A 24694-nucleotide genomic window follows, 5' to 3' on the forward strand; every position below is an offset into this window, starting at 1 on the left:
ACGGTAATACCTTGGCATTTTGATTTCAACTGCAAGAGCAGGATGGTGGCGGTCCTCAGGTAGAAGTGGATCATGTGCATGAGAAACAATACAGTGATTATCTTTACTAATATGAAGAAGATCAAGAAGCCGATTGTTACTATTTAAAATATTATTGCATTGTTTCAGATCGTAAAAAGAAATAAAATTTATTATACACTGATGAGGTATAGTAGGTAACGTTATGCTTGATGTATCTCGAATAAACTCTGGACAATTAAAGTCACCAAATATAATTAGTTGAGACTCATACAAAAAAGACATAGACAACAGAAAATCAAAAAATATCACATAATCATTATTATCACATTGAGGTGGTATGTATATTACTAGAACATAGATAGTACGGGAATTAAAGTTGATTTTTATTAACAATAGATCAATAGTAGGCAGAATATCGCAGATGTTGTTGCACATAGGATTATCACAGATACTGGAAGATATAGTACGATCCACCGCTAAAAGTACTCCCCCACCCCTTACACATTTACACGCTTTGAAGTTGCGATCTTTGCGATAAACGTTGAATTTAGCTACATCTATTAATTCCTCATCCTTTATACCATTATGCAACCAAGTTTCAGATAGTGCAATTAGTTTTAAATGCGTTTCAGACATTAAGGATAAGTATAATTCCCTTGTTTTGGTGCATAAACCTCTAACATTCTGATAATAACAACACAAAAATGACGAACTGGCTGAGCAACTGGGTAAAGAATTATTCGTAAGAGATAGTTTGGTGGCAGAACTATTAATCATCTGCGAATTCTGTGATTGCTACTTAGTATCCAGTATTAAAGCCTTAAGCTTTTGAAGTTGATTTTGGTACACTGAGCACTTGTCAATATCCCAGGCCGCATGGTTATCGGAAATACCTGGATTTTTGTCTTTGTGAGAACTACAGTGAGTACATTATATAGAAATAGCCTTCGATTAATGTTTTCAAGAGTTGACACCGACGTGTGGTGCTAAGAATCCGCATTCCTGTTAGTGCGTCACAAATTGGACTAAAACTCTGATCTAGAACACATAACGACGTTGTTTTGTCTCAACAATCTCCCTAAAACCCATCAATTAAATCACGAAATTTCCATCCAATCCCATTTCAAACCTCTGTCCACTCCACATCGCAAAAACATTCCTTCCCCATTACCAACTTCATTTTATTAAATTCTCTTTCGAGCTGCGCTCCCTATCCAATAACCCAAACATCCTTCGATTCATACCCCGAAAACAATTAACCCTCCGAATCGAAGGGTTGCGCTCCCTCCGACAGCAGCATTCCTAGACCCTGACGCAATAAACCCGTTTAATTGAAATCAAAATATATAAACTGCCGCCCCCCGGCCCGATTTCCTCCTAATCCCTCAAAAACGCCGCCTTAAAAAACGAACGGCCGAAGCGCCGTACGTGTTTACGTAAACCCCATTAAAAAGGTCGTCGGGGGCGTTTTGAAGCGTCCGGGTCGGAATAAAGGGGCTCGACTCGGAAAAAAGTGTACAAAGTGCCGACAGTCACATCTTTTATGTGTGCGAATGGGATTAGGGTATTGATACAGTGACTAGATAAAATTCTGAAATTTAATCCTTGTGTAAAAACGTTATCGGGGAGTGTTGCGTCGATGCGTTTATGGCACGTTTTCAGGATAGATGGACCGTGTAAATTGGAAATTAGGGGCCGGAAGCTGGGCTACCTGATGGATGAGGCCGGTCGATGGGCCGGGTATGGAGATGGCCAAGATTAGAAGTAGAGACGGATGGTTGTGAATATTAATTGGGGATTGGTGATTAAGGGGGCCCAGAGCAGGTTAAAATTAATTTAGTCTGGCTTTGTTTTCAATCTCGGGCTGTTTGAATGCAGTTTGCTAAAAAATTAAAGAGTGTTTTCACGGTTAGCTGTTTTCTTGAAAAATAAATCTAAAAGTATTGTTTTCTCTCTCCTTCAATTATAAATCAAGTTGGGTGTGCTGGTCAGCATATAACTGATAGTTTTACAGAGTAATTTTTTAACTTCTTTTTCGTATTACAGTATTATCAATAAAAGAAGCTGTAGGTTTAAATGTAATAAAAAAATTAGTTCTTTTTTTTTGTATTTAAAAACATTCAAATTGTTAACACAATAAGATTAATAAAATTTCGAGAAATGTAGAAATATATTTTTGGCGTTTTTTCGAAAATTATCTAGATATTTTTTGTAGAGTTTCACCGTCATTTCTTCAAATTCTTGAAAAAACTTGAACTTCGTACTGAATATTTCTAAAAACTTACTCCAAACATGCTATGTTTTCGCAAATCGTCAAGGTCTATCTGTATCCTCGAATTTTTACGATTTTTTGACAATATTTTCAAAACTCAATTCCCTTGTGAAAATTAGCTGTAATTTTTGGATTTTGAAAAAACTTTAATTTCAAAGCGGGTATTTCTAAAATCTTGCTCCAGGATCACAATACAGTTTCTGAATTAGTCCACCGAAATCTATACTCTGGAATTTTTTATGAATTTTTAGACAACACTGGTTCAATTTTTCAATACTCTATTCCCACTTATGAAAATTTAGACTCTTTTTAACCACCTTTAAAAATTACATAAGGAGATTTTTTTGAAAAATTTAACATTCAAAAGTTACTTTTGGCCTCATTTCCTCGAAAACTCCTACTATTTTTCCAGAATCTCGTAAGGAAATATCGACATTTTTGGATTTTGAAAAAAGTTTAAATTCAAAGCGAGCATTTCTAAAATCTTGCCCCGGGACCATAGACTTCCGAATTATTATACCGAAATCTATATTCTAGCATTTTCTATGAATTTTTAGACAATTTTTTCAAAACTGCAATTTTTCACTTTCGATTATGGTACCTAAAAAGATTTTTTTGTAGATTTTAACCTCATTTCTTCGAAAACTACTTACGATCTACCATTTGTCCAAAGTCCTCTAACTAAATATGAAACATTTTTGGATTTTGAAAAAAATTCAGTTCCAAAGAGAATATTTTGCTCCGGAGCAAGATATTCTCTGTTGGAACTGATACCTTCCGAATTAGAACGTCGGAAACCTATATCCCATTTTTTTTTATGAATTTGTCGATAATTTTTTCAAAAGCTTAGCTTTTCAATAATCCCTCACCTTTTAAAAAAATCCACTTTTTTTGACCATGTTATAAAATTACCTACGGTAATTATTTTGTTGGTTTCAAGTTTCAGAAGTTTGATTTGGCCTAATTTCCAAAAAACTGACCATTTTTCCACAATGTTCTAATCAAAATTCTAAGCGAAGATTTCTAAAATCTGGCTCCGGGACTCCAGAATTTTTTGTGAATTTTTATAAAATTTTTTCGAAAACTCAGTTTTCAGACTTCCAAAAGTTCAATTTTTCAATGTTCTCCCCGTTATGAAATTACGTTTTTGACCATCTTCTAAAATTACCCGAGGAAATGTTTTTGGAGATTTATTGATCGAGAAGTTACTTTTGGCCTCATTTTTTCAAAAATTCCTACCATTTCTCTAGAATCGTCTATCAAAATATGGGTCTTTTTTATTTAAATAAAAAATTAAATTTCAGATCACGAGGTTGTATGTAAGACAGTAATATTCAAATTTTTGAACACAATAACGTTAATAAAATTTCGAGTAGTATAGAAATACATTTTTGACATTTTTTCAACTACCTTCTAAAATTACATATATCTGAAGAGTTTTTTTTTTGTAGATTTCAATCTTGAAAATGTACTTTTGGCCTCATTTCCTCGAAAGTTCCTATCGTTTTTCTAGAATCTTCTAACGAAGTATCGAAATTTTTGGATTTTGAAAAAAGTTTAATTTCAAAGCGAGCAGTTCTAAAATCTTGCTCCGGGACAGTAAACACGGTACACTTTCAAATTAGTACTTCTAAATCTATATTCTAGCATTTTTTTATTAATTTTTTGATAACTTTTTCAAAAATTCAGTTTCTCAATATTAGAATTTTGGCTCTTTATGACCACTTTCGAAAATTATGGTACCTTACCTAAAAAGATTATTTTGTAGATTTTAACCTCTAGAAGTTACTTTCGGCCTCATTTCCTCGAAAACTCTGATTATTTTTCCAGAATCTCGTAACGAAATATCGAAATTTTTGGATTTTGAAAAAGTTTAAATTCAAAGCGAGCATTTCTAAAACCGTGCTCCGGGACCATCGACTTTCCGAATTATGATACCAAAATCTATATTCTAGCATTTTCCATGAATTTTTAGACAATTTTTTCAAAACTGCAATTTTTCAATATGAAAATTTCGACTCTTTTTGACCACTTTCGATTATGGTACCTAAAAAGATTTTTTGTAGATTTTAACCTCTAGAAGTTAGTTTCGGCCTCATCTCTTCGAAAATTACTTATTATCTGCTATTTATCCAAGGTCCTCTAACTAAATATGAAAAATTTTTTGATTTTGAAAAAAATTCAGTTCCAAAGAGAATATTTTGCTCCGGAGCATTGATACCTTGCGAATTAGAACGTCGGAAACCTATATCCCAATTTTCCACTTTTTTTGACCATGTTATAAAATTACCTAAGGTAATTATTTTGTTGGTTTCAAGTTTTAGAAATTTGATTTGGCCTAATTTCCAAAAAACTGACCATTTTTCCACAATGTTCTAATCAAATATGGAATTCTAAGCGAAGATTTCTGAAATCTGGCTCCGGGACTCCAGAATTTTTTGTGAATTTTTATACAATTTTTTCGAAGGCTCAGTTTTCAACCTTCCAAAAGTTCAATTTTTCAATGTACTCCCCGTTATTATTATTATTATTATTATTATTATGTCAGTGATGGTCAACAGGCAATAGCCCAATTACTGACCACCTTAGCAAAATATATGACCAACAGCTGAACCCACGAAGGCAAAGTTAAACAGACTGAATGTAGCTACATATACAAAGAAAAAACCTATTTATTTAAATATATCAAATGCATTCTGTTCCGAATTGTATAAAGTACACATCTCGTATATAGGTGAGTGTTTTACAACGTTTAAGCGAGGAGTAGGCAAATAGAAGCAATCATGAGAACGAGATGACAATCTGGGGACAAGCAAATATAATCGACTCAAAAGATCCGGACAATCAATATGAAAATGAACCAAATTTTTTAAAAAATTCAACGATGCAATAGTCCGTCTGCAATGTAAATCTCTAAACCCAAATTTATTTAAAAGAGTAATATGGGACGAACCCCTTGGTGGATAAACACCATCCGCCCTAAAAGCTAAGTACTTCAAAAAACGTCGTTGAATCTTCTCCAATGTGTCTATATGAATCCGAGAAAATGGAGACCAAACAACACTTGCATATTCAAGCTTGGATCGCACATAAGCAAAATATAAAATTTTCAAACAATCAAAGTCACTAAAACTACTGCCACATCTTAGTATAAAACCGAGTGATTTGAGAGCATTGGCACATATATTATTTATGTGATTTACAAAAGAGAGTTTGGAATCAAAAGTGACTCCCAAATCACAGAAAGAATCAACTCTAGTCAAAATGGTGTTATTGAGATCATAGGGATACAAGGTTTGGATGTTTTTGTTAGTAAATGACATAATAAAGCATTTGTCAAAATTTACCGGGAGAAAGTTACAATTGCTCCAACATAAAAATTTCTGCAGATCATCTTGTAACATCCGGCAGTCATTAATACTCGAAACAGTTCTAAAAATTTTTAAATCATCCGCATACATAAGAATGTTTGAACTAATACTCTTTGCGATGTCATTTATGTAAATCACGAACAAAAGAGGTCCAAGAACCGAACCCTGAGGCACTCCAGACAAGACAGAAATACTATCTGACACATGACCATTATATTTAACGCACTGAGTCCTATTGGATAAATACGATTTAAACAATGAAAGTAATGAAGCAGAAAACCCAAAATTACTTAATTTAACCAGCAAAATATCATGATTAAGTTTGTCGAAGGCCTTGGAAAAATCAGTATAGGCCACGTCAACCTGAAGCATAGCATCAAAGCTTTCTGAAACAAACTGTGTGAATACACAGAGGTTAGATATGGTGGAACGGTTACTTACAAATCCATGTTGACAATCAGATATTTTACTACGAACATTAAATAACAAAAATTTATGTAAAACAAATTCAAAAACTTTGGCAAAGTTACAAATTAGCGAAATGGGCCTGTAATTCTCAATTGTATTTCTACTCCCTTTCTTAAAAATTGGAGAAATAATAGAATGTTTCCAGATATCGGGAAAGATGGCAGAATTTATTATTAAATTAAAGATGACTGATAAGGGATGAGAAAGCACCGAAGCACAATCAGATAATAAAAAACCCGGAATATTATCGTGACCACTCGTTAAGTTACACTTAATTTTTTTTAGCGCTTTAAACACATCTGCTTCACTTATCGTGTTGAATTGTATAAGATCATTGTAAGAGTCACATACGAATTCATTCAAATTTGTGGCTTTACAGTCAGTGTAACTTGAACTAAAATGGGTTGCAAATGCATTTACTATATCTGCAGGATTACAGAGTACCTTGTTATTATAACTCATTTGGGACGGTATACCCCCTTGTTTTTTAAGTCTGCTTATATGTGTCCAGAATTTATTAGGATTGGCTTTTATGTTATTTTCCAAATCGCAGATGTAATCACGATAGGCAATTTTGACATCACGTTTTATTTCGGAACGTACAGATTTGAAATTCAAAAGATCCTCTAAACTTTTACTTCGTTTATACCTAGACCAAAGTTTCCATTTAAATTTGATTTTATTAATAATGTCAAATGTGAACCAAGGCGGGAAGGGGCTATGACGAATGTTACGAGTCTTGGGCACATAAATATCAAGGATGTTAATAAGTTTATTGTAGAATAAAGTACATGCAGTATTCGGATCATTAACTCCATTTAAAAACGACCAATTAATTTGCCCAAGATGGTGATAAAGGTTGGGATAATCAGCTTTCCGAAAGTTCCACCGTTTAACTAATATTTCAGAATTACCTAAAATCTTACTTTTTCCTTGATGAGTATCTATGGTAATTACCAGAGAAGGATGATGACTGTCTTCTGGCAAAAGATAATCATGACAACCATTAACAGAGCACTCATAGTTAGAAAGAATCAAATCTAAAAGTCTGCCATTAGTGTTCATAATAGTATTAAACTGACAATAGTTATTAAGATTTAAAAAAGTGCTTAGGGCAGACAACTTGTTATTACCAACAATATTGTTCTCTAAACCAATATGATATTCAGCAATGTTAAAGTCACCTATGATAACCACACGATCATTCCATAAATCAGCAAGATTACCGAGCAAATTAAATAATGAGATATAATCATCAACAGATGACTTGGGTGGAACATAAATTACCAAAATGTAGAAAGAGACATATCTATATGTAAGTTTTACCCCCACAATGTCAATTAAATGCAACTCATCAAAACCATGCGGGGACAGATCAATCTGCAAAACAGAGAAATATTTGCGCATTGCTATCAGAACCCCACCACCTCTGGTAAGAGTAGTTTTATTAAATTTACGATCAGATCTGTATATCTCAAAATTGTCAGGACAAAATTCTGAATTAGCCACAGAATCAGTAAGCCACGTTTCAGTGAGAATTATGAGCTCAAAATTACAAGTTAGTAAAGAATTGAAAAGTTCGACTAGTTTTGAGTTTATACCTCGGGCATTTTGGTAATAGATTGATAACGAAGATAGTAAAGTGATCGAAGCAGTAGAATTATTATTAGTTGAAACGGTACCTAATAAAGTGGGATCCTCCAATGATTGCTATATGGCGGAGCCGAAAATGTCGCACTTGATTTTATCCATGGTTTTTCTAAATAACGTACATTGTTTATAGTCCCAAGCCGCATGATCATACGTAACATCAGAAACTTCAAATTCATCTGTCGCTAAACTTTCTAAATATTTATAGCAGTTGCAACATTTAAAACTATCAGACCGACAATCAACAAGTTTATGCTCTCCGGCACATTTTGGGCAGCTAGTTTTATTTTTACAATTTTTCGATACATGACCGTAGTTGTTGCAATTGTAACACCTAGTTACTTCGACAGCATCATAGATGGAACAACCATCGAGACCAATAAGACAGTGACCCACGCCCAATGCTCTTTTATATGTGTACAAATCGACTTCAATTAAGGCTTGATATACAGTATTATTTCTTTTTGTACAGCTCAGTTTTAACAAACTAACACTCGAATTAACATCAAAAATAGACTCATTTTGTTTTTTAAGGTATAACAAGAAGTTCTCCTCATCAATATCATCTGAAAAACCAGTTATTCTAATTGTTGGTCTGATACTTTTAACTTCACGAATTTCATAGTCATCAGCAAACTTGCCTTTAGCAATTTGTTTGAACGATTTAGTATTTTCACACCCAAGCAGCAGTCCCCCATCCTTGAGTGGTTTTACTCTCCCAATAATATCTAAAGAAGAATTAAGAGGATCTATCGCGTTTAATACATCTGATTTAGTCTTTGAAACCGACTGAGTTTTATCTTTAGGCTGCACAATTACAGTTTTCTGAGACTTTTTTACCAAGGACTCGGCATACGATAATTTGGCATTTAATTCATCCTTATTTACCCCCTTAGATATTTGTATATCAGAATTTTTACCGCTCTTCAACGTTAAATTAAGTTTCTCAAATTCTGACTTAAGAATAATGTTTTCACTGGTTAAATCGCTAATTTTTGACTCAAGTTCAGTAACTCTAAGAGTTAAAGCACCAATATGCTCGATAAATAGCTGCGAAATGTTATCTACATGTTCCTTTACTATATTATTCATCATATTTTTTAACTGATCAGTCGAAATATAGGTATTCAGCGAAGAAACAGAGGGGTTTTTATTAACAGCTGCTTTAGCCTCCAAAAATTTTGAAGAACAGGCGGTACACGTCCATGATTCAACATTTCCCGACTCAACTAAGCCGTCGTAAGTCTCTTCAGAGATACCAGCACATACTAAATGAAAACTACCCTTACAGTCCCTATGACAAGTAACATGGTTCTCAGTACGTGTATTGACTGTCCGATTACATTTTGCACATTTAAGAGCCATACTTATTAAAAAAAAAAAAAAATGAGAGTTTCGTGTTTTAGAGTATTATTAATGAACACCGCACCAAGTTAACAGCACTGCGCTCACGCTGTCCCCTCGATAGGGCAAGGTCGCGAGCGCACAGTAATAAGAACTATTAGACAAAAAGGAAAGCTGATAAGATAACGTCTCACTCGGAATCACCAGAAATCCAAAAATTAACCATATACCACCCCAAACAGGGGTCACCCCCGATATCACAACGCTCTCCCGATGGTCCACACCACTACACCCCACACTGGCTCCAAATAAAATTAAATTGTTAATAATATCTTAGTGAAAATTACTAAATCACAGATAGCACTACACCACACGTTATGGAAATTACGTTTTTGACCATCTTCTAAAATTACTCGAGGAAATGTTTTTGGAGATTTATTGATGGAGAAGTTACTTTTGGCCTCATTTTTTCAAAAATTCCTACCATTTCTCCAGAATCGTCTATCAAAATATGGGTCTTTTTTTATTTAAATAAAAAAAGTAAATTTCAGATCACGAGGTTGTATGTAAGACAGTAATATTCAAATTTTTGAACACAATAAGGTTAATAAAATTTCGAGTATCATGGAAATACATTTTTGACGTTTTTTCAACTACCTTTAAAAATTATATATCTGAAGAGATTTTTTTTGTAGATTTCAATCTTCAAAATGTACTTTTGGCCTCATTTCGTCGAAACCTCCTATCATTTTCTAGAATCTTCTAACGAAGTATCGAAATTTTTGGATTTTGAAAAAAGTAATTTGCAAAAGAGCAGTTCTAAAATTATTAATTTTTCGATAACTTTTTCAAAAGTTCAGTTTTTCAATATTAAAATTTCGACTCTTTATGACCACTTTCGAAAATTGTGGTACCTTACCTAAAAAGATTTTGTTGTAGATTTTAACCTCTAGAAGTTACTTTCGGCCTCATTTCCTCGAAAACTCCTACCATTCACCCAGAATCCCCTAACCAAAAATGGAAATTTTTGGATTTTGAAAAAAATTCCACTTCAAACCGCATATTTTTTAATCTTGATCCGGGGCCATAAACACGGTGTGCGAGTATCTTCTGAATCAGGACGTCGAAATCTATGTCCCAAAATTTGTATGAACTTTTTCAAAAGCGCAGTTTTTCAAAAATAATATTTGTTTTAATAAATAATCTTTCCCCCTTACGAAAATTTCCACACTTTGACCATGTTCGAAAACTACCTAAAGACATTATTTTCTACCAGAAATTGCTTTTGGCCTCATTTCTTCAAATATAGAACTTTTTTTATTAAAAGAAAAAAATTGTAAATCGAAAATTTCTAAAATCTTACTGCGGGACCACAAACATGTTACATCCATATTAAGGTCTAACCCAGAATTTTTTTTTCATTTTTATGCACCCGTTATGAAAATTTCGAAATTTTTCGGCCAGCTGCGAAAATTACCGGAAGAAACTTTTTCCAAATTTCATCTTTCAGAGGTTACTTTTGACCTTATTTGTTTGAAAATTGCTACCATTTTTATAGAATTTTTGATAAAAAAAAAATGAATTTCAATCTAATGTTTTTAAAATCTTACTGTGGTACCAGAAACATGATACAATTCGAAATCTGTAAACTAGAATTTTTTGTGAATTTTTATACAATTTTTTCAAAAGTTCAGTTTTCATAAACTCCCATATCCAATATTTGAATGTCAATAAAAATTTCGACTTTTTTTGACCATCTTTTAAAATTACCTAAAGAAATATTTCAACCTCTGGAAGTTGCTTCTGGTATCATTTTTTCGAAAATTCGTTTCAGTTCTAAAAAATGATTTCAAATTCAGCATTTCTGAAATTTTGTTATGGAACCACAAATTTCTAACACTTTCAAAATCGGTAGTTTGAGATCTATAACCTAGATTTTTTTTGTGAATTTTTAGGGAATTTTTCAAAAGCTCAATTTTTCAATATTCCCCATTTATAAAAATTTCGACTTTTTGACTATCCTCTAAAATTATTTTCTAAAGAAATGCTTTTATATATGTCATCTTCTAGAAGTCACTTTTGGGACCATGTTTTCAAAAATTCGTACCATTTTTCTAGAAACGCCTAAACAAATATGGAAATTTTCTTGGTTAAAGAAAATATGTCAAATCGCGAATTTTTGAAATTTTGCTACGGAACCACTTTTAGAATCAGCACTTTAAGATCTATAACCCAGAATTTTTTGTGAATTCTTGGGAAATTTTTTCAAAAGCTCAATTTTTCACTGTTGGCCAGTTATGAAAATTTCGAGTTTATTGACCACCTTCTAAAATTAGGTATCTAAAGAAATGATTTTATAGATTTCAACCTCCAGAAGTTACGTTTGACTTAATTTCTTACCATTTTTCTAGAAGATTAACCAAAAAATATGGTAATTCTTTTTAATAAAAAAAATTAATTCTGTTTCAACATGAATATTTTCAAGATCTTGCTCCGGGAGCACAAACATGTTATTTTTTTCCAATCGGCAATTCGGGGCCTTATAACTTTAATTTTTTGTGAATTTTTATGCTATTTTTTCGAAAGTCCAGTTTTCCAATACTCTATTTATAGAATCGCCTAATCAAACAGAAATTGTTTTGATTTAAAAAATTTGAATTTCATATCTAATATTTCTAAAATATTAGTTGTAAACAAAAAACAATTCGAGATCTATAACCCAGACTTTTTATGAATTTTTTATGCATTTTTTTAAGCCCAATTTTTTAAAACTTTCCCGGTTTTGAAAATTTCGACCTTTTCTAGAATCACCTAACCAAATATGGACATTTTTTTATTTAAAATAATTGAATTTCAAATCGAATATTTTTAAAATTTTGCTCTGGGACCACAAACATTTTGATTTTTTTTATCGGCGATTCAACATCTATAACCCAGATTTTTTTGTGACTTTTTAACCAATTTTTCCAGAATTGCCTAAGCAAATTTGGAAATCTTTTTGATGTAAAAAGAATGAATTTCAAATCGAATGAAAATTTCAACATTTTTTGACCACTTTCTAAAATTACTTTAAGAGATTTTTTTGAAGACTTAAACCTCCAGAGTTACTTTTGGCTCCATTTTCTTAGAAAATTCATACCATTTTTCTAGAATCGCTTAAACAAATATGGATTTTTTTATTTAAACAAAAATTGAATTTCAAATCAAATATTTCTAAAACTTTGCTAGGGGACCATAAACGTATTACATTTTTTGAAATCGAGATTTATACTCAGGATTTTTTGTACATTTTTAGGCAATTTTTTTGAAAGTTCAATTTTTCAATACTCTCCTTCTAAAATTATGTATTTAAAGCGATTTTTTTTATAGATTTCAACCTCTAGAAGTTACTTTAGGTCTCATTTTTTTAAAACTCCTCTAATTTTTCTAGAATCGCCCAACCAATTTGGTCTCACTTTTTCGAAATCTCGCACCAGTTATACACTTTTTTTAAATCTGAATGCCTAGAGTAAAGGTAAAAATCCAGGATAACTTGTAATAGGTTTTTTAGAGAAGTAAAAAAACCGGTTTCGAGAGTTTGTTTTGTCCCACCACGTCAAAAATCCGTCAACTCCGGAAGAATCCGGTCCACGTACAAGCACCTAAGTGCGTCCACGCTTTTTTGAGAATCCCTGCAAAAATCCAGCAAATGCAAATCGCAGTCCAACCGCGCAGACTTCTTTCTCGGAAAACGTGCCATTGAAGCTTGAAGCTGGCACTTTTTGGTCGAGTCGATGTCATGGCTCGTGATTTTATCGTGGGAATTTGTTTGCTTTTTAACGGAAATGAGCAAGCCGGACAAGTTCTGTGATAATGGCACATTAAGAAATGTTTGAGCAAGTGAATTTTACGCATCGGTGCTTTAATAAAACGCCTACTTATCGTCTTCGGTGGGTGTTGTTGATGGCTATCAATTTCGAAACGTTTAAAAACGAAGCGGATCTTGACCGTTTTCGGGATTAGGGACGTTTTTTGTGGAGGGGATTAGAGTGCGGGCTTTGTTAACATCGCTTAAGTGCTTACTTGTTGAGAATGGGGAGAAACGTAATAGCAGACCCTGATTTTCCTACAAGATAGTTAAAAAAAATTGGAAATTGCTTAATAGTTCTGGGCATGGGCGCCCATAGGGGGGGGCCAGGGGGGGCGATGGCCCCCCCTGAGATTCTGCGTCAATTTCCTTTTTATTTGTCAAAATTAAACTTCAGCACATTTGTAAGAGTAGGTACATGCCCTACACTTTCAGTTTTATTGCCACACAAACACAGAAATGTGACAAACTTAGACCATCTGGTTTTGAAGCCCTGTGTTCGGCCCAGATTTGCCTGGAAACATCATAAATCTATCCTTTTTAACCGGTACTGAATTATGGGTTGTTTCGTTATTTGCTTTTTACAGTTATTACAACACAAGAGCAAACATTTTATTGCTTACGTCCAAAAATTCATTCCGTTTTCACTTTTTATCTGTGGTGAAGTGACGTGTAAAGACGAACAGTTGTTAAACCGGCGTTTTGTTGACTATACTTTTTATTATTTATTTATTTATTTCAAAATACAAGCGTAAGTACTCTTGATTAAATGTCTGTTTAAATTTTAAATTTAATATTTTATTTAAAAACAAAGAAATATGGATAATTAAAATTTCTTCAAGAGAAAAATTACAAATACTGATGATGATACTTCAGCTAATAAGAAGTATAAAATAAGTGGTGTTATTTATTAATACTGATGGCGGGTTTTCAGAGTAGCCATCGATTTCGAGTGGAAATTTCGGTTGCTCCAGAACTGTTTCACCAGTGGGCGTGCGAACTACAACACAGATAGCATAGAAAATTATTTTGGCACTTTTATTCCATACCTGGATCATTTCATTCTTTCCTTAACGACATGATTTTCCGAAATAAAGTGTCATCATACTCATTATTTTCCTTACATCCAAAGAATGTACATAACTTAAAACCAAGTTGCTTTAAAGGGTTGGGTGAATTTTACTCCACTGACAATTTATCAGAAATCCAAAATTGGCAGGATTTTGTAAAAATAAAAAAACTTGACAGTAGTAATTGAGAGAGAGAGAGAGTTAATGCCGAAGAAACATCAGTTGGTAGAGTAATTGACGATTTTGGCCAAGAAAAAGGAAATTAGCAATTTGCTTTTGATTAATTTTATATTTTTATAACTTTTTAATTTTAATATTTTACACTGTTTTGTTAATAATAAGAATAATGATATTGTAGCGTTATTTGCGAGTAGATTTGATTAACGTAGTTGATGATTAAAATATATATTTATAATAGTAAAGATTTATATCATTATATTATTTATATACAGGGTGTTATTGAAAGGTACGTACAACAAAATGCACAGTTCTTCGCGAAGTCTAAGAAGTCGGAAAAACTTATTTTATGTTATCAAAATTATAACGGGAAAATTAACCCTTATCCAATCTCTTTAGACGCTACTGAACGATAAATAGGTAAAATTAATTTATTTTAGTAAATTCTAGCAACTGTAACAATAAAACCTTTGTCAAGACTAAATGTTGCTACGGAAACGAAAGATGATCTTTTTATCAGAAGCGTACAACGAATTTGGACATAAACTTTAATATTTTTTATCTCTAAAAGGAGAACACTTTTACCTGAACTTTTTTTAACTTTTAGCACCTATACTTCGAGACCAATTGCCGATTTTATTTTGTGCGTACCTTTCAATAACAGGCTGTATACAAGAACAGTGTATATTACAAAAATTTCAGGGTGCCCCCCCCTGAGAAAGGTTTCTATGGGCGCCCATGGTTCTGGGTCACACTCGTACCCGGATGGCGTGATCTGCAAGAAAATAATAATGGTCAGTTCTCTTTTCCACAGATTAGTGTGGCGGTTACGGACCGTCGACCATTTGACGTTTTGCGTCCATCTGGGAAGTTTTTGCCGCCAGGAATGTCAAATAAACACCTTGGTCGTCTTCGATTACGCTTTTTGCTTTCTGGACTCGGACATGACTGTTCGGAGAGGTTTTTGGAGACGCAGCGAGAGTGATTCTTTCAATTCTCGTTGGATTTTTATTTTTCGAGGAATTTCTCACGGATTTGAAGAAAAGCGACTCACGCTTGGGTACATTCGTAACAATTCGGAACGTGAATGGATTTTTTCGATTGCGTCACTGCAGGGTTTCGAAAAAAACGCGGCGCGAACGAAGTTTCTCAGTTTTGTAATAACTTGGCAGCTGTTTAATTTTTTCTAATTATGTCTACTAGCCAGTCGCAACTAAGAATGAATATGTATTATTTTGGAAAAAACTCTGTTCTCTATAAACGTTCAATTTATTTTTTTTTTTAATTTCAAAAAAGGCTATCTGCAAATGAAAAAAGCTAGTCCCCAATTCAACTGTGAAGAGTTAATGATGAGAATGGTGAAGATATTTTCTGTCACTTTTAAATTTTTTAAAATTTTTGTTAATTAAAAAAAAATTGCAAGTCAATCGCGTAACTATAGACAAAATTTTGAAAACTTTCGAACTGGTGTAGTCCAGTTCAGCTGTATCATCCAAGTTCTCTGAAGTAACATTTTCGACAATAAAAGTACAGGTGACACAAATCCAAGCGGGTCGAAAATTTTGTTGGTGATGGACGAAATTAGCTTCTTCATTATGCAGCTATGACTATTATGAAAATTAAAAATGTTTAAAATGGAAAATTTGTATAAGGAAATATCGATTTTGCAATTTCTTGTTGTGAAAAGATGGCTATGTATATTAAGAAAAAACAAGGCAAAATATAAGCCCCACCCACCCTATCTCGATTCTGATGATTTTTTTATTTGTCGTAAGCCGAGGGGAAGGGCATAATTGTAAAATCCTTACTTTTCTACGAGTAACTTACAATTTTAAACATGTTTAATGTTTCTAAGAATAAAAAAAATCTTCACAATCGAGATGGGGTGGGTGGGCGGGGCATATATTTTCCCTTTTTTTCTTAATGTGTGTAGTATTCTTTGAACACGATACTCAGAAACGTGATTTTAATTTCTTGTAAGGAAATAAGTATTTTGCACTTGAGATCCGCCCCTTTAGTTCACGACGAATAAAAAAATAATCACAATTGAGATGGGGCGGGAGGGCGGGCTTATATTTTGCCTTTTTGTTTTAATATGTGTAGATTTCTTTTCACAACATGAAACTTAAAACATGTTTAAAATGGAAAATTTGTATTAGGAAATATCAATTTTGCAATTTCTTGTCGTGAAAAGATGAACATGTATATTAAGAAAAAAAAAGGCAAAATATAAGCCCCGCCCACCCACCCTATCTCGATTCTGATGATTTTTTTATTCGTCGTAAGCCGAGGGGCAGAGCATAATTGTAAAATCCTTATTTTTCTACGAGAAACTTACCATTTTAAACATGTTTTTGTTTCTAAGAAAAAAAAATCTTCACAATCGAGGTGGGGAGGGTGGGCTGGTTATATATTTTCCATTTTTTTCTTAACATATGAAGTATTCTTTGAACAACACGATACTCAAAAACCTGATTTTAATTTCTTGTAAAGAAATAAGTATTTTGCCGTTAAGCTCCACCCCCTAGTTCACGATGAATAAAAAAATAATCACAATTAGCATGGGGCGGGTGGGCGGGCTTATATTTTGCCTTTTAGTTTTAATATGTGTAGATTTCTTTTTACAACATGAAACTTTAAACATCTTTAAAATGGAAAATTTGTATAAGAAAATATCCATTTTGCAATTTCTTGTTGTAAAAAGGTGGCTATGTATATTAAGAAAAAAGGGCAAAATATAAACCCCGTCCACCCACCCTAACTCGATTCTAATGATTTTTTTATTCGTCGTAAGCCGAGGGGCAGAGTATAATTGTAAAATCCTTACTTTTCCACGAGAAACTTACCATTTTAAACATGTTTTATGTTTCTAAGAATAAAAAAGATCGTCACAATCGAGATGGAGTGGGTGGGCGGGGTATATATTTTCCCTTTTTTTCTTAATATGTGTAGTATTCTTTGAACAACACGGTACTCAAAAACATGATTTTAATTTCTTGTAAAGAAATAAGTATTTTGCGGTTAAGCTCCGCCCCCTTAGTTCACAAACGAATAAAAAATTATCACAATTGAGATACGGCGGGTGGGCGGGTGGGCTTATATTTTGCCTTTTTGTTTTAATATGTGTGAAGTTCTTTTCATAACATGAAACTTAAAACATGTTTGAAATAGAAAATTTGTTCAAGGAAATATCCATTTTGCAATTTCTTGTTGTGAAAAGATGACGATGTATATTAAGAAAAAAAAAGGCAAAACATAAGCCCCGCCCACCCCCCCTATCTCGATTCTGATGATTTTTCTATTCGTCGTAAGTCGAGGGGCAGGGCATAATTGTAAAATCCTTATTTTTCTACGAGAAACTTACCATTTTAAACATGTTTAATGTTTCTAAGAATAAAAATAATATTCACAATCGAGATGAGGTGGGTGGGCGGGGTATATATTTTCCCGTTTTTTCTTAATATGTGTAGTTTTCTTTGAACAACACGATACTCAAAAACGTGATTTTAATTTCTTGTAAAGAAATAAGTATTTTGCAGTTAATCTCCGCCTCCTTAGTTCACGACGAATAAAAATATAATCACAATTGAGATAGGGCGGGTGGGCGGGCTTATATTTTGTTTATTTGTTTTAGTATGTGTAGATTTCTTTTCACAACATGAAACTTAAAACATGTTTAAAATGGAAAAGTTGTATAAGGAAATATCGATTATGCAATTTCTTGTTGTGAAAAGATGGCTATCTATATTAAGAAAAAAAAGCAAAATATAAGCCCCGCCCACCCACCCTATCTCGATTCTGATGATTTTTTTATTCGTTGTAAGCCGAGGGGCAGAATATAATTGTAAAATCCTTATTTTTCTACGAGAAACTTACCTTTTTGAACATGTTTAATGTTTCTAAGAATAAAAAAAATCTTCACATTCGAGATGGGGTGGGTGGGCGGGGTATATATTTTCCCTTTTTTTCTAATTTGTGTAGTATTCTTTGAACAACACGATACTCAAAAACGTGATTTTAATTTCTTGTAAAGAAATAAGTATTTTCCAGTTAAGCTCCGCCCCCTTAGTTCACGACGAACAAAAAAATAATCTCAATTGAGATAGGGCGGGTGGACAGGGGTGCAAGATTTTCGTGCAACTGTTACTCATTATATTTTTTTCAAATTTTTGATTTGCATTTTCAACCAAATCCCTCATTGCATGGGTTTTGCTGGACCATTTTATTCTTTGTTTTTTTCTTATTTCTTCTTTAGCTTTTCTGGTATAATTTTCAAACAGTAAACTATCATTCTTGCAGTAAATTTTGTTTTGCTGTTGCAGCACGTTGGAAATTGTATTGAGCGATAAGTCGAATTTTTCCTAATTTCTTTCTTCATGACTTCCAAAACATTACCAGTGCAAAAATTATTCATCTTTAAATAATCTCTCAAATTACAAAATATTTGCGACGAATTTGGGAAAATATATTTTCTAAACAATCTTGAGAAAATCTCGATGTTAATAAATATGAGCTTTTTTTTTCGTTCAAAAACAAGTTTTGCAGGTCTAAAATTGATGTTGTAGCCTGTTTGAATACGCTTCCAAAGTGCTTTTCCAAATTTGTCAGGAGCGACTTTTAAATTTAAGAATAACTTAATCAACTCTTGAAGGAATTCTATAGTTTCCTTATACACAGCCATATTAAACTTGCTCAAGGCCAAAATAGTTGATCTAGAACTAATCAACTTGAACCACCTATGTACAACATCAATAAAAACAGCTGTCGTTAGAGAAGATTTGTCTTCCGCATCAAATTTTATTCCACAACTAACATTTCGATTCAAAACGTTTAGAGAATTTGACACTTTCATTTTGTTAAAATGGTTAGATTGTAAAAGATCCACATTTAATTTAGACGCAAATTACAGCTCAAATTTGCCTTCTTCTTCACAAAAATCTTTAATGTGTTGCACGTCAACTAAATCAGAAGTTAGTTTATATTTTTCAACAAAATCATTTGGTAATTGAACGATTTTGTTTTGTACCAAACATTGCCTTATATTTTTTAATAAATGTGGCCCATCTGTTAAAAAGTAAATTTTTTCTCCGTTAACTGGGTTTAGGACATAATTTTTTGTTTACATTTTCTTCCAGCTTTAATTCCAAAGGTTTTCCACATAGCTTGATTCGCCGATCCGATATCTGAGGTTACAGAATGAACCTTCAAACCAATTGCACTGATTTTCTTAAAAACTCCTTTAAGAACATCAGCTAGAACTGCCCCATTCATACCGTCTCCAGTAAAATAGTATGAAACAATCGTTGCATAACACATCTACCAGTATTCTTCAACTTGAAGATTTCCTCTCGTCTCCGCCGCCACCTGCGCCATCAATCACCAGTCAATCACTCACTCAATCAATACCCGACTCATTAAAAGCAATCTGCGACGTGCCGGGAATAGGTATAGATGGAAATCGGCGCAGACAAGGGCGACAATAAACCCGGCAATATGCATAACATAGTCCTGACAGCTTTTTTGTTGTACGACAGGAGAGTGCAGCGTCGGCTCTAACGAGCGTCGAGGGTGGCATCGAGGGGCGCGACCCTAGACCCTCGCAAATTAAAGGCCGACTTCTATTTCTCTTGTGCGCGCCGGGGAGCCGTTCCGGCACACCCCGTTGTCCCTTTCCCTGTTCCGGGAGCAAATTATCCGGACTCTGACGAAATTTGTTTGTTGCAGTTGAGGATGTCGAGCAACATACACGGAGGGCACCACGGCCATCACGGGGGGGTGTCGTCGAGATGCCACGGGCCGCCGAGGTAATTATACTATCTAGATATTAACTAAAAAAAATGGTCACTTTTGACTTTTCTGTTTTGTATCTCAAGTTATAATATACCGACATTTAAATCTTAACATTTATAATAATTTCATTCTGATCTGAAATATCTAAAATGTTTAATGCAATTATTCCAATGCACAGCTGGAACTTGACCAATCACATTTTGCCAAGTTGCACAAACATCATTAAGGGAAGAGCTGGTTCTTGGAATGATCTTATCATAATTTCTTTTAACTTCCGACCATGCCATTTCAATAGCGTTGAAATGACAGTGGTAAGGTGGCAGCCTCAGTACCCAATGCCCATGATGTTGGGCCTATAAATCTAAATGATAACGTTTTTGGGGTTGTTTGTTAGCCAATATTCCCCAGATTTGGTCTTTCATGGCCTCGGGTCGATAATCAATCCCATTTTTATTTAAATATGCTATCATTTTTGTCTTTGTCCAACTTTTTCGAGGAATTTCTTCCTACAAATAAAGTAAAGTTTTATTACACCAGATATGTACTAAACCCGAAGAACAACGAAGAGTTGAAATATGGGTTGGAAAAATTAATGAGAATGACGTCGAGAACTGAAACAAAAATTAGAAAAGCAAAGAAAATTGGGGATAAAACATGCGTGATCGAAATGGAAAATTGGAAAGAAAAGACCAGCTTAAGACGAGCGACTGAAGAATATTAACAATGACCTGACGGAAAAAAGAAAAAGGAAGAAAAAACCAAAGAGACCAAACCAAAATGGGATATAAGCAATTAATAATAAGCGAAAAAAAAATGTAATAGGAATGAAAACAGGGAAGAATTAATGAAAGCAAAAAAGAACCATGAATATAACCCAAAAAACTACACACCAAATACAACAGAAAGGAAAATTATGGTGACGAAAAGCGAGAAATAAGGATAAATAAGATATAAATAGGAAAAGAATAAACAAAAAAGGGAAAAGTGGAATAACAGACACAGACTCTGTAAAAAAGAGAGAAAGCAAAAACAAGATTAATCAGAAAAGTAATTGGAGTAATGGAAGAAACAGGAACAGAAATACTGACATTAACAGAAACGAAAAGTATGTATAGGGATAGAGGAAGACCACAGTGGAATGGAGAAAACAAAGAGAATGGAGAAAAAACGATCAAACAATAAGATTGGAAATAGAAATAGAGAATGAAATATATACAATTATAGCACTCTAGAAAAGAACAGACAAATTTCGGAAACAACGACAAGAAAGAACCGAGGATTATAAAGATTTTTACTTTGAGCGTAAGTATTGTAAACGAGTCCGTCGGCCAACCCTCTACTTTTACGTTTTCTCGACCTTTCATGACCCCTAGAGTACGAAGAAATAAGTTTCCGTCTGTCTGTCCGTCTGCTGTCCCCATTTTTATTAAACAGATAATCTCCGAAACTACCGGACCGATAGTTGTCAAAATTTGTTTTTATATTAGGAATATCATGTAGATGGTAAAATGCTAACCAAAATTTGTGAAATCATTCCCATTAATAACGTGATGACGTCACTTCAAATATCTACATAGTAAATAGGTTCTAAAATGGTATGAAATAACATAGTCCTACACATGTAGTTTATGATTCCGTATTGAGTTTTTAACCAAAAGAACTTCCCTCGCACCAAAAGTATAATGGAACATACCCAGAATTTTCGAGTTGAGTCATCAACAATTTTGCAAGGACACGTATATGAATTTGGATTTTGGTAGTGTAGTACTTGCTAAGATAAGACTGATTGTGGAAACCTACATAAAACTTAGCCCCGCCCACCCACCCGTTCTCCTAATTTTTTTTCTCAAGAACAAGAAATAAATGTTGCAGCAAATAAGTAGTACGTTCTATTCTCACTTTACAAAAGAACATATAATTCACCCCACTTCCATTCATTTTGTCTAGTCCGAATGAAAGTGGATTTCAATTGAAGAGAAATAAAATTGTTAAAATAAGAACAGCGTATATGGGAGGGGCTAGTATCTGCTAAGATAAGATTGATTTTGGTAAATGGCATATCCTCTAGGAAAATAAAGGGTGGGTGGGAGGGGCTAGTTCGTGGTAAGATAAGACTGACTGTGGCAAACGATATACCCTCTATGAAAATAGAGAGCGGGTGGCCATAGCTGGTATGACTAAACAATATTAAGATTAATCAGTGGAATGAAGGTGGGGTGGGTGGGCGGGGCTCTCGCTTGCTTATAAAAGATGCTGAAGGAAAAAGTAAAACTTAGCCCCGGCCACCCACCAAGAAATAAATGTTACTGCAAATGAGTAGTATAACAAAAGAATTACGATTAACGTTTTTGTTTAACAGCCTACGTTCTATTTTCACTTTACAAAAGAACATATAATTCACCCCATCTCCATTCATTTTGTCTAGTCCGAATGAAAGTTGGATCTCAATTGAAAAGAGATAAAATTGTTAAAATAAGAACAGCGTATATGGGGGGGGGCTAGTATCTGCTAAGGTAAGATTGATTTTGGTAAAGGACATACCCTCTAGGAAAATAAAGGGTGGCTGGGAGGGGCTAGTTCGTGGTAAGATAAGACTGACTGTGCCAAATGACATACCCTCTAAGAAAATAGAGGGCGGGTGGGCATAGCTAGTATGACTGAACAATATTAAGAGTAATCACTGGAATGAAGATGGGGTGGGTGGGTGGGGCTATCGCGTGCTTATAAAAGATGCTGAAGAAACAAAGTAAAACTTAGCCCCGCCCACCCACCCCGTTCTCTCATTTTTTTCTTCAAAAATAAGAGATAAATGTTACACCAAGTGAGTAGTATAACAAAAGAATTACGATTAACGTTTTTTTTAATAGCCTACGTTCTATTCTCACTTTAGAAAAAAACATATATTCACCCCACCTCCATTCATTTTCTCTAGTCCGAATGAAAGTTGGATCTTAATTGAAGAGAGATAAAATTGTTAAAATGAGTACAAGGTATATGGGAGGGGCTAGTATCTGCTAAGATAAGATTGATTTTGGTAAATGACATACCCTCTAGGAAAATAAAGGGTGGGTGGGAGGGGTTAGTTCGTGGTAAGATAAGACTGACTGTGGCAAACGACATACTCTCTAAGAAAATAGAGGGGGCGTGGGCGGGACTAGAACTTATTAATATAAGATTTATTTTGGTAAATGACATATCTTCTAAGAAAAACAAGGGTGGGTGGGCGGGGCTAAAATTTGTTAAGCTAAGGCTGAACAATTTAAGAGTAGTCACTGGAACAAAGAAAGGGTAGGTAGGGGCTACTGCTTGCTCATAAAACCAGAAAAAACTAAATTTAGCCCCGCCCACCTTGTTTTCCCATTTCACTGACTTATATTATTTAGAGTAAAATGGAAATTGAAAAATTAGCAGTATTCCAAAAATTTTCTGGGAAATCGGAGTCAGCCATTCCTGATCAAATCAATAAAATAAATTGACTCCTTCGTTAATTTTTTGAGTCACTCTGTATATGCAAATTCAAAAAATATTAAAGGAATGATAAATTACAAGTACAAATTCATCATATTTTGTACAAATTAGTAGGATTTATTTGGCAAAATTTTGAGCTGATATCAGCTTATTTGGTGATTACAAAATAATGAAAACATTTTATTTATTTTTCTCTTGCAATTGACGTCACTTCAAAATTTTGCTGGGTACATTTCGACCAATTCTTTTAGGGTATAAATGAATAAAACACAGGTAAAGGACATCAATTTCAAGTAAAATGTACTCAGCAAAATTTTGAAGTGACGTCATAAATTTTTTGTAAGAGAAGTTAGTTTCTTGGCGAAACCGTAAATTTTAAATCTGTTAATTTAATTTTTTTAGAGTAAATTTTTTTTTAATAAAAGTGCTTTCGAAAAATCGAAATATCGCTAAATCAAACAATCGAAAAATTGAAACATCGGAATATCGGTAATTCGCAAAATTGAAAAACCCAAAAATTGAAACCTGAAAAGTAGAAAAATCGAACATCAAAACATCGAAAAATTGAAAAATCTAGTTGAAGTTGTCAAAATTGAAATGTTGAAAAATTGAGAAATCAAAAATTCGAAACATTGAAAATTAGAAATACCGAAGAACTGAAAAAAAACTGACAAATCCAAGAATCGAAACATCTAAAATTAAAAAATCAAGAAATCGAAAGATCAAAAAATTAAAAATTTTAAAAATCGAAAAACTGAAAAACAAAAACCATAAGTTGAAATAACGAAAGATCAAGAAATCGAAACAAAATCTAAAATTTAAAGTTCAAAAAATTGAAAAATAGAATATCAAAGAACTGAAAAATCTTAAATTAGGGAAACCGAAACTTTCAACATCTTAATAATTGAAAAGTTAAAATAAGTATGTATAGAAAAATTGAAAAATCGACAAATCAAAACAAAAAATTGAAAAACTGAAAAACGAAAAAGTAAAAAACCGAGAAATCGTAAAATTGAAAAATTGAAAAACTGAAGAATCGAAAAGTGAAAAAATGAAAATCGAATCATAGAAAATTTGAAAAATCGGAAAATGGAAAACGATAACACGAAAATTCAAAAAATTTAATCGAGAAACTGAAAAATCGAAACACTGGAAGGTCAAAAAATTGGGAAAAAAAATTTCAAAACTAAAAGGAGTAATTGGGAAATCCAAAAAT

At 33.3% G+C, this 24694-nt stretch overlaps 1 protein-coding gene across 1 annotated transcript in view; it reads left to right on the plus strand.

Annotated features, from left to right (window-relative positions):
* LOC135130886 (protein big brother-like) overlaps positions 1–24694 on the plus strand; it is a 142398-nt gene that overhangs the window by 91932 nt on the left and 25772 nt on the right. Inside the window, exon 4 of the mRNA XM_064058335.1 lies at positions 19945–20024. Coding sequence (XP_063914405.1) covers positions 19945–20024 — 80 coding nt within the window. The remainder of the gene's footprint in view (positions 1–19944; positions 20025–24694) is intronic.

Source organism: Zophobas morio, unplaced genomic scaffold, assembly GCF_036711695.1.
Source record: "Zophobas morio isolate AGI-343-1 ecotype UQ-CSIRO unplaced genomic scaffold, CSIRO_AGI_Zmor_V1 ptg000018l, whole genome shotgun sequence".
NCBI lineage: Eukaryota > Metazoa > Arthropoda > Insecta > Coleoptera > Tenebrionidae > Zophobas > Zophobas morio.